Here is a 25,142-nt window from a genome sequence, read left to right on the forward strand (position 1 = left end):
CGGGTCAGGTGAAGCTCTGCGTCTCTCCTTTCCGTAAAGCACTGGTGTCAAGGAGCAGAGGTCGCAAGAGGTGAGAACTCCTTGGGCCGGGAGAGTAATGTCAGCCGCTGCCCCTTCGATCACGGCCCCACTCTCCCCAGGCCCACTCTCTCCACTCCCACTCTCCCCGGGCCCATGCTTCCAGGGCCCTCTCCCCCCGGGCCCACACTCCCCGGGCCCTCTCCCCCCGGGCCCACACTCCCCGGCCCTCTCCCCCCGGGCCCTCTCCCCCCGGGCCCACACTCCCCGGGCCCTCTCCCCCCGGGCCCACAATCCCCGGGCCCTCTCCCCCCGAAACCCTCTCCCCCCCGGGCCCTCACTCCCGGGGCCCACACTCCCCGGGCCCACACTCCCCGGGCCCACACTCCCCGGGCCCACACTCCCCCCGGGCTCACTCCGCCCGGGCCCACACTCCCCGGGCCCACACTCCCCCCGGGCTCACTCCGCCCGGGCCCACACTCCCCGGGCCCTCTCCCCCCGGGCCCTCACTCCCTGGGCCCACACTCCCCGAGCCCACACTCCCCGGGCTCACACTCCCCGGGCCCACAATCCCCGGGTCCACACTCCCCGGGCTCACTCCCCCTTGGCCCACATTTTGGATCAACCTGTCTATTGTCCGGATCCGTGCCGACTAATGTTGCCCCAGCCTGGGGTTTGGTGGGCTTGAGCACAACCTCCAGTTCGTGGCTCGCCGCTGACCCGATGAGGTCCTCCCCTGAAAGTGGGCTGGGAGTCCCGGAGGTTAAACCTCACTCCACCTCACACACCTTCCCCCTCCATTCCCTCGACACAATAGCACAGCACAATCTCACCCCCAGGTGTCCATTTGGTAACAAACCCAGGGTCTAGGCCACGCGGCACATCTCTCGAGAGTTGTCGGGACAACATCGCTCCACAGCGAATGAATCCATCGCCTCTTCGTCGCACAGCAAGCCCGGCCCTGTGGAAAGTAAACCTGGCTCTAACCTTTGTTGTTGTTGCAGCATAGAATTCAGAGTCAGCAAGCTGTCCAGTACAAATGGTGGGTCGCTTACGAGGAGCTGTAATTGGCGACAGCCCCGTGAAACGTACGAGAAATGGAATAATTGGGGCATCACAGCATGCAGCCTATGGGCAAGTTCGACGTTCTGCAGAACTCGCTGCTTCCAGCTGTTGAGCCCAACGGGCAGGCTCCAGCGCTGAGGGAAACCCCAATGAAGAGTGGGTTATCTCAGACCCGCAGTGTCCAGTCAGCCCATCCAATCCTGCTTGCATCAAAGTTTATCTCAACCTGTTCTTGAAGTAGATAGAGTAGGCCTCACACTGGTGACTCTCGGTTCACACTGGTGCCATGTGTCGTTCAGGCACCTTTAGGAGGCCCCACACATTCTGGCCATTCTCCTTGGGTCATCTCCTGTTCACCCAGTAGCACAGACGGGCCGTTACTGAGGTTTGGTGTGCAATAGCCATGCTTTATTTTTTTCGGGGGCACTGGTTGCCATGCTGCTGCTGCCAGTGCAATGAACATTCCCACCGAGCAAACTCCAGCTGGTGCACATGCAGAGGGCTCACACCGATCTCCGGCGGCTTAGGAGGCGCTGGTCCAAGGCGCGGAATCCGAGAGAGGTGGAGCTGCCGGGGGAGGAGAAGACAAACTTCTCCCGGGCACTCAGCGACATCTCGTCCACCTTGAAGGAGATGGAGTTGAAGTAGACGGGGTTGGTGTGGGCGCTGAAGGAGCCATGGTGGAAGCCAGTGGGACTCTCGCAGTCCTGGGATCTGTAGCACATACAAGAGCAGAGGGACCCAACATCCGAGACCTGCTCTGGCAGGCTCTCGCGCCGGATCTCCACCTCCCCCTCCATCAGGGGGATCAGATTGCTCCGGCTCCGGCCCCCCTCCATGGGCAGCAGGACGGTGTCCCTGCCCTGAATGTCCTCTCCGATGGCCACGGCCGCACGATCCCGGTTCCCGGCGCGTTCCTCCGCGTCTCTCTTCTCATCCTCGGAGTTCATGGTGAGGAATCTCAACACCACGAGGTTCAGGAAAGCTCCAATGACGGTCAGTCCGACTAGAATGTACATAAAACTGAAGGCCACATAGGGAGGCCTCTTCTGCAGGGCTTCGTTGGTCTGCAGGGCCACAAAGTCCCCAAACCCAATGGTGGTGAGAGTTATAAAGCAGTAATAATATGCGTGGAAGAAGGTCCAGTCCTCAAAGTGTGCAAACGCCGCCGCTCCAATGCACAGGGTGCCCAGGCAGGAGAAGAACCCGACGGTGACCATGTTCTCCATCGACACCTCTGTCTTCTTCATTCCCAGGCCTGTCTTTATTCTCTTCAGCAGGTATCTGACGAAGGTGTTCATACGCTCGCCCAAACTCTGGAACATCACCAGAGTCAGTGGGATCCCCAGAACTGCGTAAAACATACAGAAAGCTTTGCCCGCGTTGGTGCCTGGAGCTGCGTGGCCATAACCTATGTCAGAGTAAAGGGAGGAGGTCATTGTTAGCATTTCTATACACACACACACACACAAACACACAGAGCAGCTCCGTCAATGGCTCACACACATGAGCAATCCCCAGATTAGATCGCAGTTTGCACTAAGTTATCGGATCTTACCGAGACTTGACGCAGTGCCCCCGGTTTAGTGGGGACTGAATCGGTCAGAATTTTAGCTCCTTGTCCCTATGTAATGAGCAGTTGTGGAGTTGGGTGAAGTTAGGACCATAGCAACAGGGAGAGGGCATTCAGCCCTTCGAGCCTGTTCCATCAGTTAGATGATGGCTGATCTGTGCCTCAACTCCATTTACCCGCCTGTGCTCCATGTCCCCTTATACCCAACAAATATCTAGTGGTCTCAGTCTTGAGAGCTCCAATTGACCCCTGGCATCGACAGATTTTTTTTTTGTTGGGGAGGGGGGGGGGGGGGGGGGTGGGGCGGCGGTCGGGGAGAGAGTTCCAGATTCCCAGAACCCTTTGTGTGAAGAAGTGCTTCCTGACATCACCCCTGAATGGCCGGGCTCTAATGTTAAGGTTCTGAACTCCCCCACCAGAAGGGAATAGTTTCTCTCGATCTACTCTATCGAATCCCTTTATCAGCTTAAACCCATTAGGCTCGGCTAGGCAATGCCCTCGAATCACAGAACAGGACAGCGCAGGAGGCCATTCGGCCCAGCCCGCTCTTTCCCCATATCCCTGCAATATTAACTCTTTCAAGCATTTATCAATTCCCATTTGAAGGCTACTATTGAATCTGTCTCCACCACCCTATCAGGCAACTCGCTCCAAATCCTGACCACTCGTTGCGTAAAAAGGTTTCCCCTCATGTCGCCTCTGTTTTTTTTCCAATTGCCTTAAATCTGTGTCCTCTGCTTATTGACCCTTCCAGCACCGGAAACAGTCTCTCTTTATTTACTCTAGCTAAACCCGCCATGATTTTAAATACCTCTTATCCAATCTCCTCTTTGCTTTCTCTGCTCCAAGGAGAGCAATCCCTATCACCCCCACACCACCCACACTTCCCATCGAGGTGGGCATGTGCAGCCCCTGGACCCCTGGAACCGTACCGCGGATATCAGCCAGGCTCCTGCACGATGCAGGAACAATCACAAAGCATGTCCTACCGAAAAGAAAGATTCATTTACAAACTGAGGTTTTACATTTGCACTGAATAAAACAACCCTAGATGTTTGGGCGAGTTGCTACGAGAAACTACCTGACACTTTCCTCATTATTGTGTATCGATTTTGTGAAATTAGTATATCTGTTGGAAGTGGAGATGAGAGTTCTGTTAACGCACTGAAGTAGCGACGGGACCAGTGATTGTAACAAATATCACAGCACGAAGAGAAGAATACTGTTGAGAACTGCTGCAAACATTCACATTGCTGCTTTAACAGCTCTCCAGAGACAGAAATTATCTTCAATGATTGTGAAAAGCTCCTCTAAACAACATATGCTTTAATGTGTTTATAATATTCTCCCTTTGCAATATATCCACGTTATTTGTTTCCAATTTCCTCCCAGTTGCTGCATTACCCACTCGAAGCCCCCGTGCGGGGAATGGCTCCAACGTGCGACATTGGCCAAGTCAGAATTCTCCACGTAGGCAGCGAGGGCTGCCGGCTCTTCCGCTGTGGGAGGCATCATCCTGGGAGCCCTGTCCTGTCCTCTTCACAGTGGGGGTGGGGTGGGGGTGTCACTGGTTGACTCTTCCCCTTCCTCAGCCCCTCCCCTCCCCAGCACTGAACACTGAGGCGAATTGTAGACCCACAACGAGTTCTCTGGTTGGGAGAAGCAGACCCAGCAGAGACTGAGCCGGGGATCAGTGGGGTCGGGGGAGTGGGTGGGGGTAGGGAGTGTGGGGCTCAGTCCGGTCCCACACATCCATCTCCTGAAGCCATCCTGGCAGCGCGAGCATGTTTTTAAAGAGAGAAATAAAAATCTTTAGTTACCGCAATACAGCCTGTAGTCAAAGGTGTTGACTTTACTCTGTGTCATTATACGCTATTTTATGGAAAGGCTGATAAATCATCCTGAGAAGCACAATAAGAACATAACAACATAAAACAATAGGAGCAGGAGTAGGCCATACGGCCCCTCGAGTCTGCTCCGCCATTCAATACGATCATGGCTGACCTGATCATGGACTCAGGTCCACTTCCCTGCCCGCTCCCCATAACCCCTTATCCCCTTATCGGTTAAGAAACTGTTTATCACGGTCTTAAATATATTCAATGTCTCAGCTTCCACAGCTCTCTGAGGCAGCGAATTCCAGATTTACAACCCTCAGAGAAGAAATTTCTCCTCATCTCAGTTTTAAATGGGCGGCCCCTTATTCGAAGGTTATGCCCCCTAGTTCTAGTCTCCCCTATCAGTGGAAACTTCCTCTCTGCATCCACCTTGTCAAGCCCCCTCATAATCTTATATGTTTCGATAAGATCACCTCTCATTCTTCTGAAGTCCAATGAGTAGAGGCCCAACCTACTCAACCTTTCCTCATAAGTCAACCCTCTCATCTCCGGAATCAACTGAGTGAACCTTCTCTGAACTGCCTCCAAAGCAAGTATATCCTTTCTTAAATATGGAAACCAAAACTGCACGCAGTATTCCAGGTGTGACCTCACCAATACCCTGTGTAATTGTAGCAAGACTTCCCTGCTTTTATACTCCATCCCCTTTGCAATAAAGGCCAAAATACCATTGGCCTTCCTGATCACTTGCTGTACCTGCATACTAACCTTTTGTGTTTCATGCACAAGTACCCCCAGGTCCCACTGTACTGCAGCACTTTGTAATTTTTCTCCATTTAAATAATAACTTGCTCTTTGATTTTTTTCTGCCAAAGTGCATAACCTCACACTTATAAGAACATAAGAACATAAGAATTAGGAACAGGAGTAGGCCATCTAGCCCCTCGAGCCTGCTCCGCCATTCAACAAGATCATGGCTGATCTGGCCGTGGACTCAGCTCCACTTACCCGCCCTCTCCCCGTAACCCTTAATTCCCTTATTGGTTAAACATTTATCTATCTGTGACTTGAATACATTCAATGAGCTAGCCTCAACTGCTTCCTTGGGCAGAGAATTCCACAAATTCACAACCCTCTGGGAGAAGAAATTCCTTCTCAATTCGGTTTTAAATTGGCTCCCCCGTATTTTGAGTCTGTGCCCCCGAGTTCTAGTCTCCCCGACCAGTGGAAACAACCTCTGTGCCTCTATCTTGTCTATCCCTTTCATTATTTTAAATGTTTCTATAAGATCACCCCTCATCCTTCTGAACTCCAATGAGTAAAGACCCAGTCTACTCAATCTATCATCATAAGTTAACCCCCTCATCTCCGGAATCAGCCTAGTAAATCGTCTCTGTACCCCTTCCAAAGCCAGTATATCCTTCCTTAAGTAAGGTGACCAAAACTGCACGCAGTACTTCAGGTGCGGCCTCACCAATACGCTGTACAGTTGCAGCAACACCTCCCTGCTTTTGTACTCCATCCCTCTCGCAATGAAGGCCAACATTCCATTTGCCTTCCTGATTACCTGCTGCACCTGCAAACTAACTTTTTGGGATTCATGCACAAGGACCCCCAGGTCCCTCTGCACCTCAGCATGTTGTAATTTCTCCCCATTCAAATAATATTCCCTTTTACTGTTTTTTTTTCCCAAGGTGGATGACCTCACACTTTCCGACATTGTATTCCATCTGCCAAACCTTCGCCCATTCGCTTAACCTATCCAAATCTCTTTGCAGCCTCTCTGTGTCCTCTACACAACCCGCTTTCCCACTAATCTTCGTGTCATCTGCAAATTTTGTTACACTACACTCTGTCCCCTCTTCCAGGTCATCTATGTATATTGTAAACAGTTGTGGTCCCAGCACCGATCCCTGTGGCACACCACTAACCACCGATTTCCAACCCGAAAAGGACCCATTTATCCCGACTCTCTGCTTTCTGTTCGCCAGCCAATTCTCTATCCATGCTAATACATTTCCTCTGACTCCGCGTACCTTTATCTTCTGCAGTAACCTTTTGTGTGGCACCTTATTGAATGCCTTTTGGAAATCTAAATACACCACATCCATCGGTACACCTCTATCCACCATGCTCATTATATCCTCAAAGAATTCCAGTAAATTAGTTAAACATGATTTCCCCTTCATGAATCCATGCTGCGTCTGCTTGATTGCACTATTCCTATCTAGATGTCCCGCTATTTCTTCCTTAATGATAGTTTCAAGCATTTTCCCCACTACAGATGTTAAACTAACCGACCTATAGTTACCTGCCTTTTGTCTGCCCCCTTTTTTAAACAGAGGCATTACATTAGCTGCTTTCCAATCCGCTGGTACCACCCCAGAGTCCAGAGAATTTTGGTAGATTATAACGAATGCATCTGCTATAACTTCCGTCATCTCTTTTAATACCCTGGGATGCATTTCATCAGGACCAGGGGACTTGTCTACCTTGAGTCCCATTAGCCTGTCCAGCACTACCCCCCTAGTGATAGTGATTGTCTCAAGGTCCTCCCTTCCCACATTCCTGTGACCAGCAATTTTTGGCATGGTTTTTGTATCTTCCACTGTGAAGACCGAAGCAAAATAATTGTTTAAGGTCTCAGCCATTTCCACATTTCCCATTATTAAATCCCCCTTCTCATCTTCTAAGGGACCAATATTTACTTTAGTCACTCTTTTCCGTTTTATATATCTGTAAAAGCTTTTACTATCTGTTTTTATGTTTTGCGCAAGTTTACCTTCGTAATCTATCTTTCCTTTCTTTATTGCTTTCTTAGTCATTCTTTGCTGTTGTTTAAAATTTTCCCAATCCTCTAGTTTCCCACTAACCTTGGCCACCTTATACGCATTGGTCTTTGATTTGATACTCTCCTTTATTTCCTTGGTTATCCACGGCTGGTTATCCCTTCTCTGACCGCCTTTCTTTTTCACTGGAATATATTTTTGTTGCGCACTATGAAAGAGCTCCTTAAAAGTCCTCCACTGTTCCTCAATTGTGCCACCGTTTAGTCTGTGTTTCCAGTCTACTTTAGCCAACTCTGCCCTCATCCCACTGTAGTCCCCTTTGTTTAAGCATAGTACACTCGTTTCTGACACAACTTCCTCACCCTCAATCTGTATTACAAATTCAACCATACTGTGATCACTCATTCGAGAGGATCTTTTACTAGGAGATCGTTTATTTTTCTTGTCTCATTACACAGGACCAGATCTAAGATAGCTTGCTCCCTTGTAGGTTCTGTTACATACTGTTCTAAGAAACAATCCCGTATGCATTCTATGCATTTCCAACATTATACTCCATCTGTCAAATTTTTGCCCACTCACTTAGCCTGTCTATGTCCTTTTTTGCAGATTTTTTGTGTCCTCCTTACACATTGCTTTTCCTCCCATCTTTGTATCATCAGCAAATTTGGCTACATTACACTCGGTCCCTTCTTCCAAGTCATTAATATAGATTGTAAATAGTTGGGGTCCCAGCACTGATCCCTGCGGCACCACACTAATTACTGATTGCCAACCAGAGAATGAACATTTATCCTGACTCTCTGTTTTCTGTTAGTTAGCCAATCCTCTACCCATGCTAATATATTACCCCCAACCCGTGAACTTTTATCTTGTGCAGTATCCTTTTATGTGGCACCTTGTCAAATGCCTTCTGGAAGTCCAAATACACCACATCCACTGGTTCCCCTTTATCCACCCTGTTCGTTACATCCTCAAAGAATTCCAGCAAATTTGTCAAACATGACTTCCCCTTCATAAATCCATGCTGACTCTGCCTGACCGAATTTTGCTTTTCCAAATGTCCTGCTACTGCTTCTTTAATAATGGATTCCAACATTTTCCCAATGACAGATGTTCGGCTAACTGGTCTATAGTTTTCTGCTTTTTGTCTGCCTCCTTTTTTTAAGAGGGGCGTTAAATTTGCAGTTTTCCAATCTGCTGGGACCTCCCCAGAATCCAGAGAATTTTGGTAAATTACAACCAATGCATCCACAATCCCTGCCGCTACTTCTCTTAAGACTCTAGGATGCAAGCCATCAGGTCCAGGGGATTTATCTGCCTTTAGTCCCATTATCTTACTGAGTACCACCTCCTTAGTGATTGTGATTGTGTTAAGTTCCTCCCCCCCCCCCCCCCCATAGCCCCTTGACTATCCACTGTTGGGATATTGTTAGTGTCCTCTACCGTAAAGACTGATACAAAATATTTGTTCAGAGTTTCTGCCATCTCCATGTTCCCCATCACTAATTCCACGGTCTCGTCCTCTAAGGGACCAACATTTACTTTAGCCACTCTTTTCCTTTTTATATACCTATAGAAACTCTTGTTATCTGTTTTTATATTTCGTGCGAGTTTACTTTCATAGTCTATCTTCCCTTTCTTAATTATTTTCTTAGTCATTTTTTGCTGGCTTTTAAAAGCTTCCCAATCTTCTGACCTCCCACTAGTTTTGGCCGCTTTGTCTGCCCTTGTTTTTAATTGGATACCATCCTTTATTTCTTTAGTTAGCCACAGATGGCTATCTTTTCTCTTACACCCTTTCCTCCTCACTGGAATATATTTTTCTTGAGAGTTGTGAAATATCTCCTTAAATGTACACCACTGTTCATCAACTGTCCTATACTTTAATCTATTTTCCCAGTCCACTTTAGCCAACTCTGCCCTTTGTAGTCTCCTTTGTTTAAGATTAGTACGCTGGTTAGAGATCCAACTTTCTCACCCTCCATCTGAATTTGAAATTCAATCATGCTATGATCACTCATTCCAAGGGATCCTTTACTAGGAAATTGGTTATTAATCCTGTCTCATTACACAGGACCAGATCTAAGATAGCCTGGCCCCCTGGTTGGTTCCGTTACATACAGCCCATCCCTTATGCACTCTATGAACTCTTCCTCAAGGCTACCCTGACCAATTTGATTTGTCCAATCAATATGGAGGTTAAAATCACCCATGATTATTGCTGTTCCCTTTTTACAAGCCCCCACTATTTCCTGGTTTATGCTCCGACCAACAGAGTTGCTACTGTTAGGGGGCCTATAGACTACGCCCGGCAATGACTTTTTCCCCTTATTATTCCTTATCTCCACCCAAACTGTTTCAACATCCTGATCATTTGAGCCAATATCGTTTCTCAGTATTGCAGTGATTCCATCCTTTATCAACAGAGCTACCCACCTCCTTTTCCTTCCTCTCTGTCCTTCCGAATTGTCCAGTACCCCTGAATATTTAGTTCCCAGTCCTGGTCACCTTGCGACCACGTCTCTGTAATGGCCATCAATTCATATTGATTTGTGTCTATTTGTGCTCTCAACTCATCTATTTTGTTACGAATGCTGCGTGCATTTAGACAAAGAGCCTTTAAATTTTTTTTCACCCTTTTTTCCTGTTTGTTTCCTCTCTCCTTCAAACTCACTTTCTTTATTTTTGCTTTCTAATTCCAGCTTTATTCCCCTCCCTACTGAATCTATTCTCAGGTTCCCATCCCCCTGCCAAGCTAGTTTAAACCCTCCCCAACAGCACTAGCAACCCCCCACCTCCCCCGCGAGGATATTGGTCCCGGCTCTGTTGAGGTGCAACCCGTCCGGCTTGTACAGGTCCCACCTCCCCCAGAAGCGATCCCAATGCCTCAGGAAACTAAAGCCCTCCCACCTGCACCATCTCTCCAGCCACACATCCATCTGCTCTATCCTCCTGTTTCTGTACTCACTAGCTCATGGCGCCGGGAGTAATCCGGAGATTACTATCTTTGAAGTCCTGCTTTTTAATTTCTCTCCTAGCACCCTAAACTCTGCCTGCAGGACCTCATCCCTATTTCTACCTATGTCATTGGTCCCAATATGGACCACGACCGCTCGCTGGTCACCCCCTCCCTGCAGAATGCCCCAATTTGCTCTCGAGAAATAAGACAGACATTTATAATAAAAAGAATGAATGAACGAGCATTTCACGACCTCAGGATGTCTCAAAGCACTTTACAGCCAATGAATTACTATTTGAACTGTAGTCACGGTTGTAAAGTGGGAAACGCGGAAGCCAATTTATGCACAGCAAGCTCCCACAAACAGAAATGAGATAATGACCAGATAATCTATTTTAGTGATGTTGGTTGAGGGATAAATATTGACCAGGACACCGGGGAGAACTCGCCTGTTCTTCTTCAAATAATGGCCCTGGGGTCTTTTATGTCCACCTGAGGGGGCAGACGTTTGGTTTAACATTTCATCTGAAAGACGGCCCCTCCGACTGTGCAGCGCTTCCTCAGTACTGCCCCTCCGACAGTGCAGCACTCCCTCAGTACTGCCCCTCTGACGGTGCAGCACTCCCTCAGTACTGCCCCTCTGACAGTGCAGCGCTTCCTCAGTACTGCCCCTCCGACTGTGCAGCACTCCCTCAATATTGCCCCTCTGACAGTGCAGCACTCCCTCAGTACTGCCCCTCTGACAGTGCAGCACTCCTTCAGTACTGCCCCTCCGACTGTGCAGCGCTCCCTCAGTACTGCCCCTCTGACAGTGCAGCACTCCCTCAGTAACTCACTGGAGTATCAGCTTGGATTATGCACTCAAGCATCTAGTGGGACTTGAAACCACAATCCTCTGACTCAGAGGTGAGGGTACAAGTCACTGAGCCACAGCTAATAAGTAATGATTGGGTGTTTGAGATGCATTCTGAAAACTATCTGTTTTCCTAGTTATAAAGATACAGTTATACAGTCACGTTAAGCATCACTGTGACCCAGTATTGGAGGGGAAGAGTGTGAGAACCAATGGAACAGACAGTCTGGCACCATTTGGTTTTGACATTGCATGGAATATAACCGCAGTGATACATAAGAACATAAGAAATAGGAGCAGGAGTAGGCCATACGACCCCTCGAGCCTGCTCTGCCATTCTGAATTCCAATGAGTAGAGGCCCAACCTACTCAACCTTTCCTCATAAGTCAAACCTCTCATCCCCGGGATCAACCTTGTGAACCTTCTCTGAACTGCCTCCAAAGCAAGTATATCCTTTCATAAATATGGAAACCAAAACTTGACGCAGTATTCCAGGTGTGGCCTCACCAATACCTTGTATAACTGTAGCAAGACTTCCCTGCTTTTATACTCCATCTCCTTTGCAATAAAGGCCAAGATTCCATTGGCCTTCCTGATCACTTGCTGTACCTGCATACTAACCTTTTGTGTTTCATGTACAAGATGTAGCAAGTCTGAAAGGTGCCGATAGAATCTGTTACACAGAATGGCGTAGAATGTACACACAGAAACAGGCCATTTGGCCCCATCGCTCCGTGCCGGGGTTTATGCTCCACACCAGCCCCCTCCCACCCCTCTCCATCTCACCCCATCACCATATCTCTCTATTCCTTTCTCCCTCATGTGTTTATCCAGCTTCCCCTTTACCCAGAGAGTGGTGAGAATGTGGAATTCACTACCACAGGGAATAGTTGAGGCGAATAGCATCGATGCATTTAAGGGAAGGTCTGTGATAGGGTGGAAGGTAGGAGAGATTAAATGACAAAAGTGATGATGGTGCGAGACTGAAGGAGACGGTGATGGGACAAGTGCAGAAACAAATGATTGGTCTAGAGAGGGTGGAAATGGCAGAATCATCTACATCTACCTGTCTGAAACAAGGGGCAGAGGTTCTGATAACTCTTTCCCTGCCCCTGCACTTGCTTAAAACCTGTTCCATCTCTAAAATGTTCTAGTTCTGACAAAAGCTCATCGACCTGAAACATTAACTTTGTCTCTCTCTCCACAGATGCTGCCTGAACCGCTGAGTATTTCCAGCATTCTCTGTGTCTGTCATGTATTCAACCAACATTGTAACCCATGTATAAACTGACCTAAGTTGTACACCGTGAGAACACTGACCACTAGGTGGGAGACACTCCTAACCTGGACCTTCAGGTATAAAAGTGGAAGCTCCACCCACCTTCATCACTTGAGTGCTAAGGAATAAAGGACAGGTCACAGACTGACCTTCTCTCAAGCATGGGCCTCGTGTGCATTTATACTGTGTAGTAAGGACGTATCAATGGATACAAGAAACTGGGATTTAAACCACACGAGCATGGCCACTAGCAGAACAGACGAGAGGTACTGTGTTAAGGAATGGTTGGGACAGAGATTCAACATTGTTAAAGCAACACACAGTTCTCCAGGCAGACAAGGGCAGTCAGGCATGCCCCAACATGTAGTCGAACCCAGAGGGGGAGTTCGACAGAGACAATGGCAAGCTGAACAGCGATTCACGCCATTGCAAGGGACAATGCGGCCAGTAATGGGGCCATCAACACCTGTTAATGGTGCACTCAAGGACAATAACAGGGGCAGTCAGGGACGATCGACTGGTAAGGGACCTTTTGTTTCAAACCGCAACTCATGCTGGAGGCGTGGAGGCATACATTCAGCCGGAGTTTGCAGAGATGAGCAAAATACCTGCAGAAATTGCAGAAATGGACACTGGGGGAAATCGCTAGAAGCTGAAGTTCAGCGAGTTCATGTGGAGCACGTATACAGTTCATACACCAGGTCGCCACCGATAATGATGAAAGTGCTCCTCAATGGCATCCCAGTATCAATGGAGTTAGACACGGGTGCCAGCCAGTCCCTGATGGGTATCAAACAGTTCAAAAAGTTGTGGGCATCCAAGGCCAGGAGGCCAAAATTATCGCCGATTGATGCACAGCTACGGACTTACACAAAGCAGATCATTCCGGTGCTAGGCAGCGCCACAGTAGTCGTGACCCACAAAGATTCGGAGAACAGGTTGCCACTTTGGATTGTCCCAGGGGACGGTCCCGCACTACTGGGGAGGAGTTGGCTTGCTATCATGAACTGGAAATGGGGCGATGTCAATGCAATTTCCTCTGTGGAGCGAGTATCATGCTCACAGGTCCTGGGCAAATTTGACTCATTATTTCAACCCGGCATTGGCACTTTCATGGGGGCCAAGGTAGTGATTCACATAAACCCAGATGCCAGACCAGTACACCACAAGGCCAGAGCGGTGCTGTATGTGATGCGGGAAAAGATAGAAGGCGAATTGGACCGCCTGTTGAGGGAAGGCATCATCTCGGCAGTCGAATTCAGTGACTGGGCGAGCCCGATTGTGCCGGTGCTCAAGGCGGATGGGTCGGTCAGGATATGTGGTGATTACAAGGCCACCATCAATCGAGTGTCACTCCAAGACCAGTACCCGCTACCGAGAGCGGAGGACCTCTTTGCGACGCTATCCGGTGGCAAACTTTTTTCAAAATTGGACCTGACCTCAGCTTACATGACCCAGGAGCTGGTGAGTGAGTTGAAGAAGCTGACCACCATCACGACACACAAGGGGTTGTTTGAGTACAACAGATGTCCGTTCGGGATTCGCTCGGCCGCCGCGATCTTCCAACGAAATATGGAAAACCTCCTCAAGTCGATTCCAGGGACGGTGGTTTTTCAGGACGACATCCTCATTACGGGTTACGATACTGAAGAACACCTCCACAACCTGGAGGAGGTGCTATGCAGACTGGACCGGGTAAGTCTGCGACTGAAAAAGGCGAAGTGCGTCTTCCTAGCTCCAGAGGTAGAATTCCTGGGGATGAAGGTAGCAGCAGACGGGATCAGCCCTACTGCATCCAAGACGGAAGCGATCCAGAGAGCACCCAGACCCCGTAACACGACGGAGCTGCGTTCGTTCCTGGGGCTCCTGAACTATTTTGGCAACTTTCTTCCCAAATTGAGCACGCTGCTAGAGCCGCTACACGTGCTCCTACGCAAAGGTCGTGAATGGGTCTGGCGGGACAGCCAGGAAAGGGCTTTTAATAGAGCACGCAATTTGTTATGTTCCAACAATCTGTTAACGCTATATGACCCATGTAAGAAACTTGTGTTAACGTGCGATGCGTCGTCCTATGGTGTCGGGTGTGTGTTGCAGCATGTCAATGCCAAGGGTCAGTTACAGCCGGTAGCTTATGCCTCCAGGAGTCTGTCCCAGGCAGAAAGGGGCTACAGGATGGTAGAAAAGGAGGCGCTCGCATGTGTATATGCAGTAAAGAAAATGCACCAGTACCTGTTTGGCAGGAAATTTGAGCTGGAGACAGATCACAAACCCCTAACGTCCCTTTTGGCCGACAACAAGGCCATAAATGCAAACGCATCGGCCCGCATACAGAGGTGGGCACTCACGTTAGCTGCCTATGACTACACAATTCGGCACAGACCGGGCACTGAAAACTGCGCCGATGCACTCAGCAGGCTCCCACTAGCCACCACCGAGGGGGCTACCGAGCATGGTACTGAGATGGTCATGGCTGTTGAAGCTTTCGGAAGCGAAGGCTCACCCGTGACAGCCTGTCAGATTAAAGTCTGGACAAATAGAGACCCGCTATTGTCTCTAGTCAAGAAATGTGTCATGAATGGGGACTGGGCAGCCACGTACAGGGCATTCCCTGAGAAATTTAAACCATTTCACAGGCGCAAGGATGAACTCTCGATTCAGGCCGATTGCCTACTGTGGGGAAACCGCGTAGTCATGCCCCAGATGGGCAGAGAGGTGTTCATCAGAGAACTCCACAATGGGCACCCGGACATTATCACGATGAAGGCAATTGCCAGGTCACACGTTTGGTGGCCAGGGATAGACGCAGATCTGGAACTTTGTGTTTGCAGGTGCAACACGTGTGCCCAGCTGGGCCATGCGCCCAGGGAAGCCCCCCTTAGCCCCTGGCCATGGCCCGCCAAGCCTTGGTCATGCATCCATGTGGACTACGCAGGTCCTTTCATGGGGAAAATGTTGTTGGTTGTAGTAGACGCCTAATCCAAATGGATCGAGTGTGACATTTTAAATTCAAGCACATCCTCTGCCACGGTAGAAAGTCTACGGGCAATGTTCGCTTCCCACGGTCTACCGGACATCTTGGTCAGCGACAATGGCCCGTGCTTCACAAGCACTGAATTCCAGGACTTCATGGCAGGCAATGGAAGTAACCATGTTAGAATGGCACCATTCAAGCCGGCCTCAAACGGCCAGGCAGAACGAGCAGTGCAGATAATCAAACGGGATGCTCAGATTCCAAGGGGGTTCCCTACAAACCCGCTTATCATGCCTCCTGTTGGCCTACAGATCCCGACCACACTCGCTCACAGGGGTTCCACCCGCAGAGCTACTAATGAAAAGGAAGCTCAAAACCCGATTATCCCTTATACACCCCACCATGAAAGAAATTGTCGAGAGCAGGCACCAGTCACAATATCACTACCATGACAGGAATGCGAGGGCGCGATGTATTGATGTAAATAATCCTGTTTTTGTCCTCAACTACGCTGCAGGGCCCAAATGGCTCACAGGCACTGTGGTTGCCAAAGAGGGAAATAGGATTCTGGTAGTTAAACTTACCAATGGACAAATCTGCCGCAAACATGTGGATCAAACAAAAAGGAGGTTCAGCAACCCCATGGAAGAAGCAGAGGAAGAACACGATATAGAGTTCACTCCACTACAGGTGACCGAACACCGGAACCAAAGGGAGGAGAGCCCAGTCACTGTGGGCAGTACGGACAGGCCTGAGGCACCGCAAACAGCAGACACTCAGGCCAGCGCCCAACAACCGGAGCCCCAACTCAGGCGCTCTACAAGGGAGCGTAAACCACCAGAGAGACTCAAACCTGTGATCCCAATAAGACTTTGGGGGGGAGGTGATGTCATGTATTCAACCAGCATTGTAACCCATGTATAAACTGACCTAAGTTGTACACCGTGAGAACACTGACCACTAGGTGGGAGACACTCCTAACCTGGACCTTCAGGTATAAAAGGGGAAGCTCCGCCCACCTTCATCACTTGAGTGCTAAGGAATAAAGGACAGGTCACAGACTGATCTTCTCTCAAGCATGGGCCTCGTGTGCATTTATACTGTATAGTAAGGACGTATCAGTGTCTATTTCGGATTTCCAGGTAATGAAGTATTTTGCTGATGAATACACAAGGGAATCGAGGGATATGGGGATACGGGGATAGTGCGGGCAGGTGGAGCTGAGGTAGAAGATCAGCCCATGACACGGCCGGGCTCGAATGTTAAGGTTCTGCCCCTTGTTCTGGACTCCCCCCACCAGAGGGAATAGTTTCTCTCGATCCACCCCATCGAATCATTAAACATCTTAAACACCTCGATCAGATCCCCCCCGATCCTTCTACACTCGGGGAACACAAGCCCGGTCAGTGCAACCTGCCCTTTATATTTTACCCTTTCAGCCCCCGGATCAGTGTGGGGAATCTGGGCTGCTCTCCCTCCGAGGCCGATATACCCTCCCTGAGGGGGGGCCCAGGACTGGACGCAGTGTCCCGGGGGGAGGGGGGCTCGGGACTGGACGCAGTGTCCGGGGGGGAGGGGGGCTTGGGACTGGACGCAGTGTCCGGGGGGGAGGGACTGGACACAGTGTCCCGGGGGGAGGGGGGCTTGGGACTGGACGCAGTGTCCGGGGGGGGAGGGGGGGGAGGGACTGGACGCAGTGTCCCGGGGGGAGGGGGGGGGGTGGGCCCAGGACTGGACGCAGTGTCCCAGGGGGAGGGGGGGGGTGGGCCCAGGACTGGACGCAGTGTCCCGGGGGGAGGGGGTCTCGGGACTGGACGCAGTGTCCCGGGGGGAGGGGGGCTTGGGACTGGACGCAGTGTCCCGGGGGGAGGGGGGGTGGGCCCAGGACTGGACGCAGTGTCCCGGGGGGAGGGGGTCTCGGGACTGGACGCAGTGTCCCGGGGGGGAGTCTAAGCAAGCTCTGTACAGCTGGAGTATCACTGCCTCCCCTCTGTATTCCAGCCCCGAGATCAAGGCCAGCTTTCCATTCCCCTTTTAATTGTGCTTTGAATGATTTGTGTACTTGCACTGTCAAATCTCTTTGCCAAATTCCAGATTGATGGGTCATGCACCACTCTGGCACCTGTCGACCAGCTTCTTTCATAGCTGGAAGCACACGTTTCTTCACTCTTTCCCTCATACCTCATGGCTCCTTTCTCTATTGCCTCCAGTATTTGAATATCTCAGGATGAAAGATGTGATTGCACTGGAGAGGGTACAGAGGAGATTGACCAGGATGTTGCCTGGACTGGAGAATTTTAGCTATGAGGAAAGATTGTATAGGCTGGGTCTGTTTTCTTTGGAACAGAGGAGGCTGAGGGGAGACCTTATTGAGGTGTATAACATTATGAGGGTCCGAGATAGAGTGGATGGGAAGGACCTATTTCCCTTAGCAGAGGGGTCAACAACCAGGGGGCATAGATTTAAAGTAATTGGTAGGAGGTTTGAGGGGATTTGAGAACTTCTTTCACCCAGAGGGTGGTGGGGGTCTGGAACTCACGGCCTGAAAGGGTGGTAGAGGCAGAAACCCTCACCACATTTAAAAAGTACTTGGATGTGCACAAAGTGCCGTAACCTACAGGGCTACGGACCGAGAGCTGGAAAGTGGGATTAGGCGGGATAGCTCATGGTCGGCTGGCACGGCCTTCTTCTGTGCCATATATTTCTATAATTCTATGTCTCCCTTGTGTCCAAGTGACCATAACTAGGCACAAAGGGTGCTCATACCAGAACACAATCCAGTTTGAGCTTGACCTTGTGTACCATGTTGCTTTGTGTGGTTCAACATTCCATGAGATCGGTTAATCGCTGCTCGATAGTGACATTTTGAATTGTAAATCTACTTAAACTCTCAGATCTCCTTCAACTTCACTCTAAGTTATTGTGACATAATTCATGCAATATTTATATTTCTCATTTCGCTTTCTGGTTCAGTACTTTAGACTTCTCAATATTAAATTCCATCCTGCATTTTCCCATCCATTTACATATTGTTCCTGTGCTGCCCCGTCTAATGTGTGAATTTGCCAGGTCACATTGACCTTGTGAACTACAATCACGAATGTCAATTCAAAACAGTGGGGCTCACAACACCGATCTTTCGGGTAAACCATCCATCATACTCAATATGTCTCCTCTAGCTAGTACCAACTATTTCCTATCTTTCACCCCATCCCCCACCTTCAACACTCACTCCCTCCACCACCGGCGCACCCTGGCTGCAGTGTGCACCATCTACAAGATGCACTGCAGCAAATCGCCAAGGCTTCTTCAGCAGCACCTCCCAAACCCGCGACCTCTACCACCTAGAAGGACAAGGGCAGCAGGTGCATGGGAACACCACCACCTCCACGTTCCCCTCCCAGTCACACACCATCCTGACTGGGAAATATATCGGCCGTTCCTTCATCGTCGCTGGGTCACAATCCTGGAACTCCCTCCCTAACAGCACTGTGGGAGCACCTTCACCACACGGACTGCAGCGGTTCATGAAGACGGCTCACCACCACCTTCTCAAGGGGCAATTAGGGATGGGCAATAAATGCTGGCGTGACAAAAAACAATTTCTTATTTGTCTGTTGGTTTTACTCTGAATCTCTATGATTCAACTTAAGTGGTAGTCTTTGGTCGTGGAACCATGTTAAATGTTTTTAGAAGTCAAGACATACCACATTGGAGGCTTTACACATTTTACTTGGAAAGCAATTTCTTCAAAAAAGGCAATGGTTAGATCCGACAGGATCTGCTCCTTCCCAATGCAAACAGACGACTGTTTACTAGATAATCCTCAAATTTTCTCCTTCGAGTCAGCTGTGGGTCCGTGGGTAGCACTCTTGCCTCCGAGTCACAAAGTTGTGGGTTCAAGCCCCCACTCCAGAGACTGGAACACCCAAGGGAGTGCTGCACTGTCGGATGGGCAGGACTGAGGGAGTGCTGCACTGTCGGATGGGCAGGACTGAGGGAGTGCTGCACTGTCGGAGGGGCAGGACTGAGGGAGTGCTGCACTATCGGAGGGGCAGTACTGAGGGAGTGCTGCACTGTCGGAGGGGCAGTACTGAGGGAACACCGCACTGTCGGAGGGGCAGTACTGAGGGAACGCCACACTGTCGGAGGGGCAGTACTGAGGGAGTGCTGCACTGTCGGAGGGGCAGTACTGAGGGAACGCCGCACTGTCGGAGGGGCAGTACTGAGGGAACACCACACTGTCGGAGGGGCAGTACTGAGGGAACGCCGCACTGTCGGAGGGGCAGTACTGAGGGAACGCCGCACTGTCGGAGGGGCAGTACTGAGGGAACGCCGCACTGTCGGAGGGGCAGTACTGAGGGAACGCCACACTGTCGGAGGGGCAGTACTGAGGGAACGCCGCACTGTCGGAGGGGCAGTACTGAGGGAACGCCGCACTATTGCTGCATTGCCAGAGGTGCCATCTTTCGGATGAGATGTTAAACTGTTTGCTCTCTCAGGTGGACATAAAATATTCAATGGCATTATTTCGAAGAAGAGCAGTGGAATTCTCCCTGATATCCTGGCTGCTTTTTATCCGTCAATCAACATCACTAAAAATCAGGTTATCTGGTCTTTATCACATTGCTGTGTGTGGGAGCTTGCTGTGCGCAAATTGGCCGCCGTGTTTTCTACATTACAACAGTGACTACACTCCAAAAGTACTTCATTGGCTGTAAAATGATTTGAGACGTCCGGTGGTCATGAAAGGCGCTATATAAATGCAACTCTTTCTTTCTTGTAATCAATTCCATTATTTTACCCCATACTCATGCACGATTCCCATTTACACAGGGCATGTGAAAACTCGAGTTGGGTTTCATACTACATTAATAAAAATTAGCGACACGCAGAGTGCAGTTGTGGATATCAAGCTGACCACGCATGGCAGCGACAGAGTTTACCGGTCTCGCCCCAGGAGCTGCAGTAAAACTGCGATCAAATTGAGAACGGCCAAGCAATTTATTTCAGCGGCAATTTCAGAAAAATTCTGCAAGTGTAAATTCTCCCCTCCAAATGTCTCCCTCTCTATTGACGAATGGCCAGAAATAATTACTTGGGTTAATCACATTTTGTGTGTAAGAATCAGCCTTGTTCAGGTAAGTCTATTCCCAGAAGATTAATGGTGTCTATTAAGAGAGCAGCGATTGCTGTTTGAGAGCAGTGTGAATGTTACTAGTAAATTAACAGCTTCCACTGTGCCGGACCTGCTAGTGCTGGCTGTCTTTGCCAGGTCCAACAGCAAATCATCACACATTATCTTTTCTCCTCAATCCAAAGAGACCAAACAGATACTAACAGGGACCAAGACGAACAATGGCCACAAAGCTATTTTCCTACGTTTGTCCTCAGAGCAAGAGGTGAAAAACACGTCAATTCAGAGAGAGAGTGATACTGCACTCAACAATTCCAATTCCTGAAACACCAGTTGGACCAGAAAGTGAAGGTATCACTGCAGGAACTCAGGCTGGAGAACAGAGTGTGATTTATACTGATCTCACGGTGCGATTTACTCTGATCTCACAGTGCGATTTACTCTGATCTCACGGTGCGATTTACTCTGACCTCACGGTGCGATTTACTCTGATCCCACTGTGCGATTTACTCTGATCTCACGGTGCGAGTTACTCTGATCTCACGGTGCGATTTACTCTGATCTCTCAGTGCGAGTTACTCTGATCTCACGGTGCGATTTACACTGATCTCACGGTGCGATTTACTCTGACCTCACGGTGCGATGTACTCTGATCTCACGGTGCGATTTACTCTGATCTCACGGTGCGATTTACTCTGATCTCACGGTGCGATTTACTCTGATCTCACGGTGCGATTTATTCTGATCTCACGGTGCGATTTACTCTGATCTCACGGTGCGAGTTACAGTCATCTCACGGTGCGATTTACTCTCATCTCACGGTGCGATTTACTCTGATCTCACGGTGCGATTTACTCTGATCTCACGGTACGGTTTACTCTGATCTCACGGTGCGATTTACTCTGATCTCACGGTGCGATTTACTCTGATCTCACGGTACGGTTTACTCTGATCTCAGGGTGCGATTTACTCTGATCTCACGGTGCGATTTACTCTGATCTCACGGTGCGATTTACTCTGATCTCACGGTGCGATTTACTCTGATCTCACGGTGTGATTTACTCTGATCTCACGGTGCGATTTACTCTGATCTCACGGTGCGATTTACTCTGACCTCACGGTGCGATTTACTCTGATCCCACGGTGCGATTTACTCTGATCTCACGGTGCGAGTTACTCTGATCTCACGGTGCGATTTACTCTGATCTCACAGTGCGATTTACTCTGATCTCACAGTGCGATTTACTCTGATCTCACGGTGCGATTTACTCTGACCTCACGGTGCGATTTACTCTGATCCCACGGTGCGATTTACTCTGATCTCACGGTGCGAGTTACTCTGATCTCACGGTGCGATTTACTCTGATCTCTCAGTGCGAGTTACTCTGATCTCACGGTGCGATTTACACTGATCTCACGGTGCGATTTACTCTGACCTCACGGTGCGATGTACTCTGATCTCACGGTGCGATTTACTCTGATCTCACGGTGCGATTTACTCTGATCTCACGGTGCGATTTACTCTGATCTCACGGTGCGATTTATTCTGATCTCACGGTGCGATTTACTCTGATCTCACGGTGCGAGTTACAGTCATCTCACGGTGCGATTTACTCTGATCTCACGGTGCGATTTACTCTGATCTCACGGTGCGATTTACTCTGATCTCACGGTACGGTTTACTCTGATCTCACGGTGCGATTTACTCTGATCTCACGGTGCGATTTACTCTGATCTCACGGTACGGTTTACTCTGATCTCAGGGTGCGATTTACTCTGATCTCACGGTGCGATTTACTCTGATCTCACGGTGCGATTTACTCTGATCTCACGGTGTGATTTACTCTGATCTCACGGTGCGATTTACTCGGATCTCACGGTGGGATTTACACTGATCTCACGGTGGGATTTACACTGATCTCATGGTGCGATTTACTCTGATCTCACGGTGGAATTTACTATGATCTCACGGTGCGATTTACTCTGATCTCACGGTGCGATTTACTCTGATCTCACGGTGCGATTTACTCTGATCTCACGGTGGGATTTACACTGATCTCACGGTGCTATTTACTCTGATTTCACGGCGTGATTTACTCTGATCTCACGGCACGATTTACTCTGATCTCAAGGTACGATTTACTCTGATCTCACGGTGTGATTTACTCTGATTTCACGGTGCGATTTACTCTGATCTCACGGTACGATTTACACTGATCAGACGGTTCGATTTACTCTGATCTGAAGGTGCGATTTACTCTGATCTTACGGTGCGATTTACTCTGATCTCACGGTGCGATTTACTCTGATCTCACGGTGGGATTTACTCTGATCTCACGGTGCGATTTACTCTGATCTCACGGTGCGATTTACTCTGATCTCACGGCGCGATTTACTCTGATCTCATGGCACGATTTACTCTGATTTCACGGCGTGATTTACTCTGATTTCACGGCGTGATTTACTCTGATCTCACGGCGCGATTTACTCTGATCTGATGGTGCGATTTACTCTGATCTCATGGTGCGATTTACTCTGATCTCACGGTGGGATTTACACTGATCCCACGGTGCTATTTACTCTGATTTCACGGCGTGATTTACTCTGATCTCACGGCACGATTTACTCTGATTTCACGGTGCTATTTACTCTGATCTCACGGCGCGATTTACTCTGATCTCACGGTGCGATTTACTCTGACCTCACGGTGCGATTTACTCTGATCTCACGGTACGATTTACTCTGATCTCACGGTACGATTTACTCTGATCTCACGGTGTGATTTACTCTGATTTCACGGTGCGATTTACTCTGATCTCACGGTACGATTTACACTGATCAGACGGTTCGATTTACTCTGATCTGACGGTGCGATTTACTCTGATCTCACGGTGCGATTTACTCTGATCTCACGGTGTGATTTACTCTGATCTCACGGTGTGATTTACTCTGATCTTACGGTGCGATTTACTCTGATCTCACGGTGCGATTTACTCTGATCTCACGGTGCGATTTACTCGGATCTCACGGTGCGATTTACTCGGATCACACGGTGCGATTTACTCTGATCTCACAATGCGATTTACTCTAATCTCACGGTGCGATTTACTCTAATCTCACGGTGCGATTTACTCTGATCTCACGGTGCGATTTACTCGGATCACACGGTGCGATTTACTCTGGTCTCACGGTGTGATTTACTCTGATCTCACGGTGTGATTTACTCTGATCTTACGGTGCGATTTACTCTGATCTGACGGTGCGATTTACTCTGATCTCATGGTGCGATTTACTCTGATCTCACGGTGCGATTTACTCGGATCTCACGGTGCGATTTACTCGGATCACACGGTGCGATTTACTCTGATCTCACAATGCGATTTACTCTAATCTCACGGTGCGATTTACTCTAATCTCACGGTGCGATTTACTCTAATCTCACGGTGCGATTTACTCTAATCTCACGGTGCGATTTACTCTGATCTCACGGTGCGATTTACTCTGATCTCACGGTGCGATTTACTCTGATCTCACGGTGCGATTTACTCTGATCTCACGATGCGATTTACTCTGATCTCACGGTGCGATTTACTCTGACCTCACGATGCGATTTACTCTGATCTCACGATGCGATTTACTCTGATCTCACGGCGCAATTTACTCTGATCTCATGGTGAGATTTACTCGGATCTCACAGTGCGATTTACTCTGATCTCACGGTGTGATTTACTCTGATTTCACGGCGCGTTTTACTCTGATCTCACGGTGCGATTTACTCTCATCTCACGGTGCGATTTACTCTGATCTCACGGTGCGATTTACCCTGATCTCACGGTGCGATTTACTCTGATCTCATGGAGGGATTTACTCTGATCTTACGGTGCGATTTACTCTGATCTCACGGTGTGATTTACTCTGATCTCACGGTGCGATTTATTCTGATCACATGGCGCGATTTACTCTGATTTCACGGCGTGATTTACTCTGATCTCACGGCACGATTTACTCTGATCTCACGGTGCGATTTACTCTGATCTCACGGTGGCATTTACACTGATCTCAAGGTGCTATTTACTCTGGTCTCACGGCACGATTTACTCTGATCTCACGGTGCGATTTACTCTGATCTCACGGCGCGATTTACTCTGATCTCACGGTGCGATTTACTCTGATCTCACGGTGCGATTTACTCTGATCTCACGGTGCGATTTACTCTGATCTCAGGGTGCGATTTACTCTGATCTCACGGTGCGATTTACTCTGATCTCACGTTGCGATTTACTCTGATCTCACGGTGCGATTTACTCTGATCTCACGGTGCGATTTACACTGATCTCACGGTGCAATTTACACTTATCACATGGAGTGATTTACTCTGATCTCATGGTGCGATTTACTCTGATCTCACGGTGCAATTTACACTGATCTCATGGAGTGATTTACTCTGATCTCACGGTGCGATTTACTCTGATCTCACGGTGCAATTTACACTGATCTCATGGAGTGGTTTACTCTGACCTCACGGTGCGATTTACTCTGATCTCACGGTGCAATTTACACTGATCTCATGGAGTGATTTACTCTGATATCAAGCTGCGATTTACTCTGATCTCACGGTGCGATTTACTCTCATCTCACGGTGCGATTTACTCTGAT

At 49.1% G+C, this 25,142-nt stretch overlaps 1 protein-coding gene across 1 annotated transcript in view; it reads right to left on the reverse strand.

Annotated features, from left to right (window-relative positions):
- Positions 1–1,586: 1,586 nt before the first annotated feature.
- Positions 1,587–25,142, reverse strand: part of LOC139249558 (potassium channel subfamily K member 9-like) — a 411,319-nt gene continuing 387,763 nt past the window's right edge. Inside the window, exon 2 of the mRNA XM_070872498.1 lies at positions 1,587–2,494. Coding sequence (XP_070728599.1) covers positions 1,587–2,494 — 908 coding nt within the window. The remainder of the gene's footprint in view (positions 2,495–25,142) is intronic.

Source organism: Pristiophorus japonicus, unplaced genomic scaffold, assembly GCF_044704955.1.
Source record: "Pristiophorus japonicus isolate sPriJap1 unplaced genomic scaffold, sPriJap1.hap1 HAP1_SCAFFOLD_322, whole genome shotgun sequence".
Classification (NCBI taxonomy): Eukaryota; Metazoa; Chordata; class Chondrichthyes; family Pristiophoridae; genus Pristiophorus; species Pristiophorus japonicus.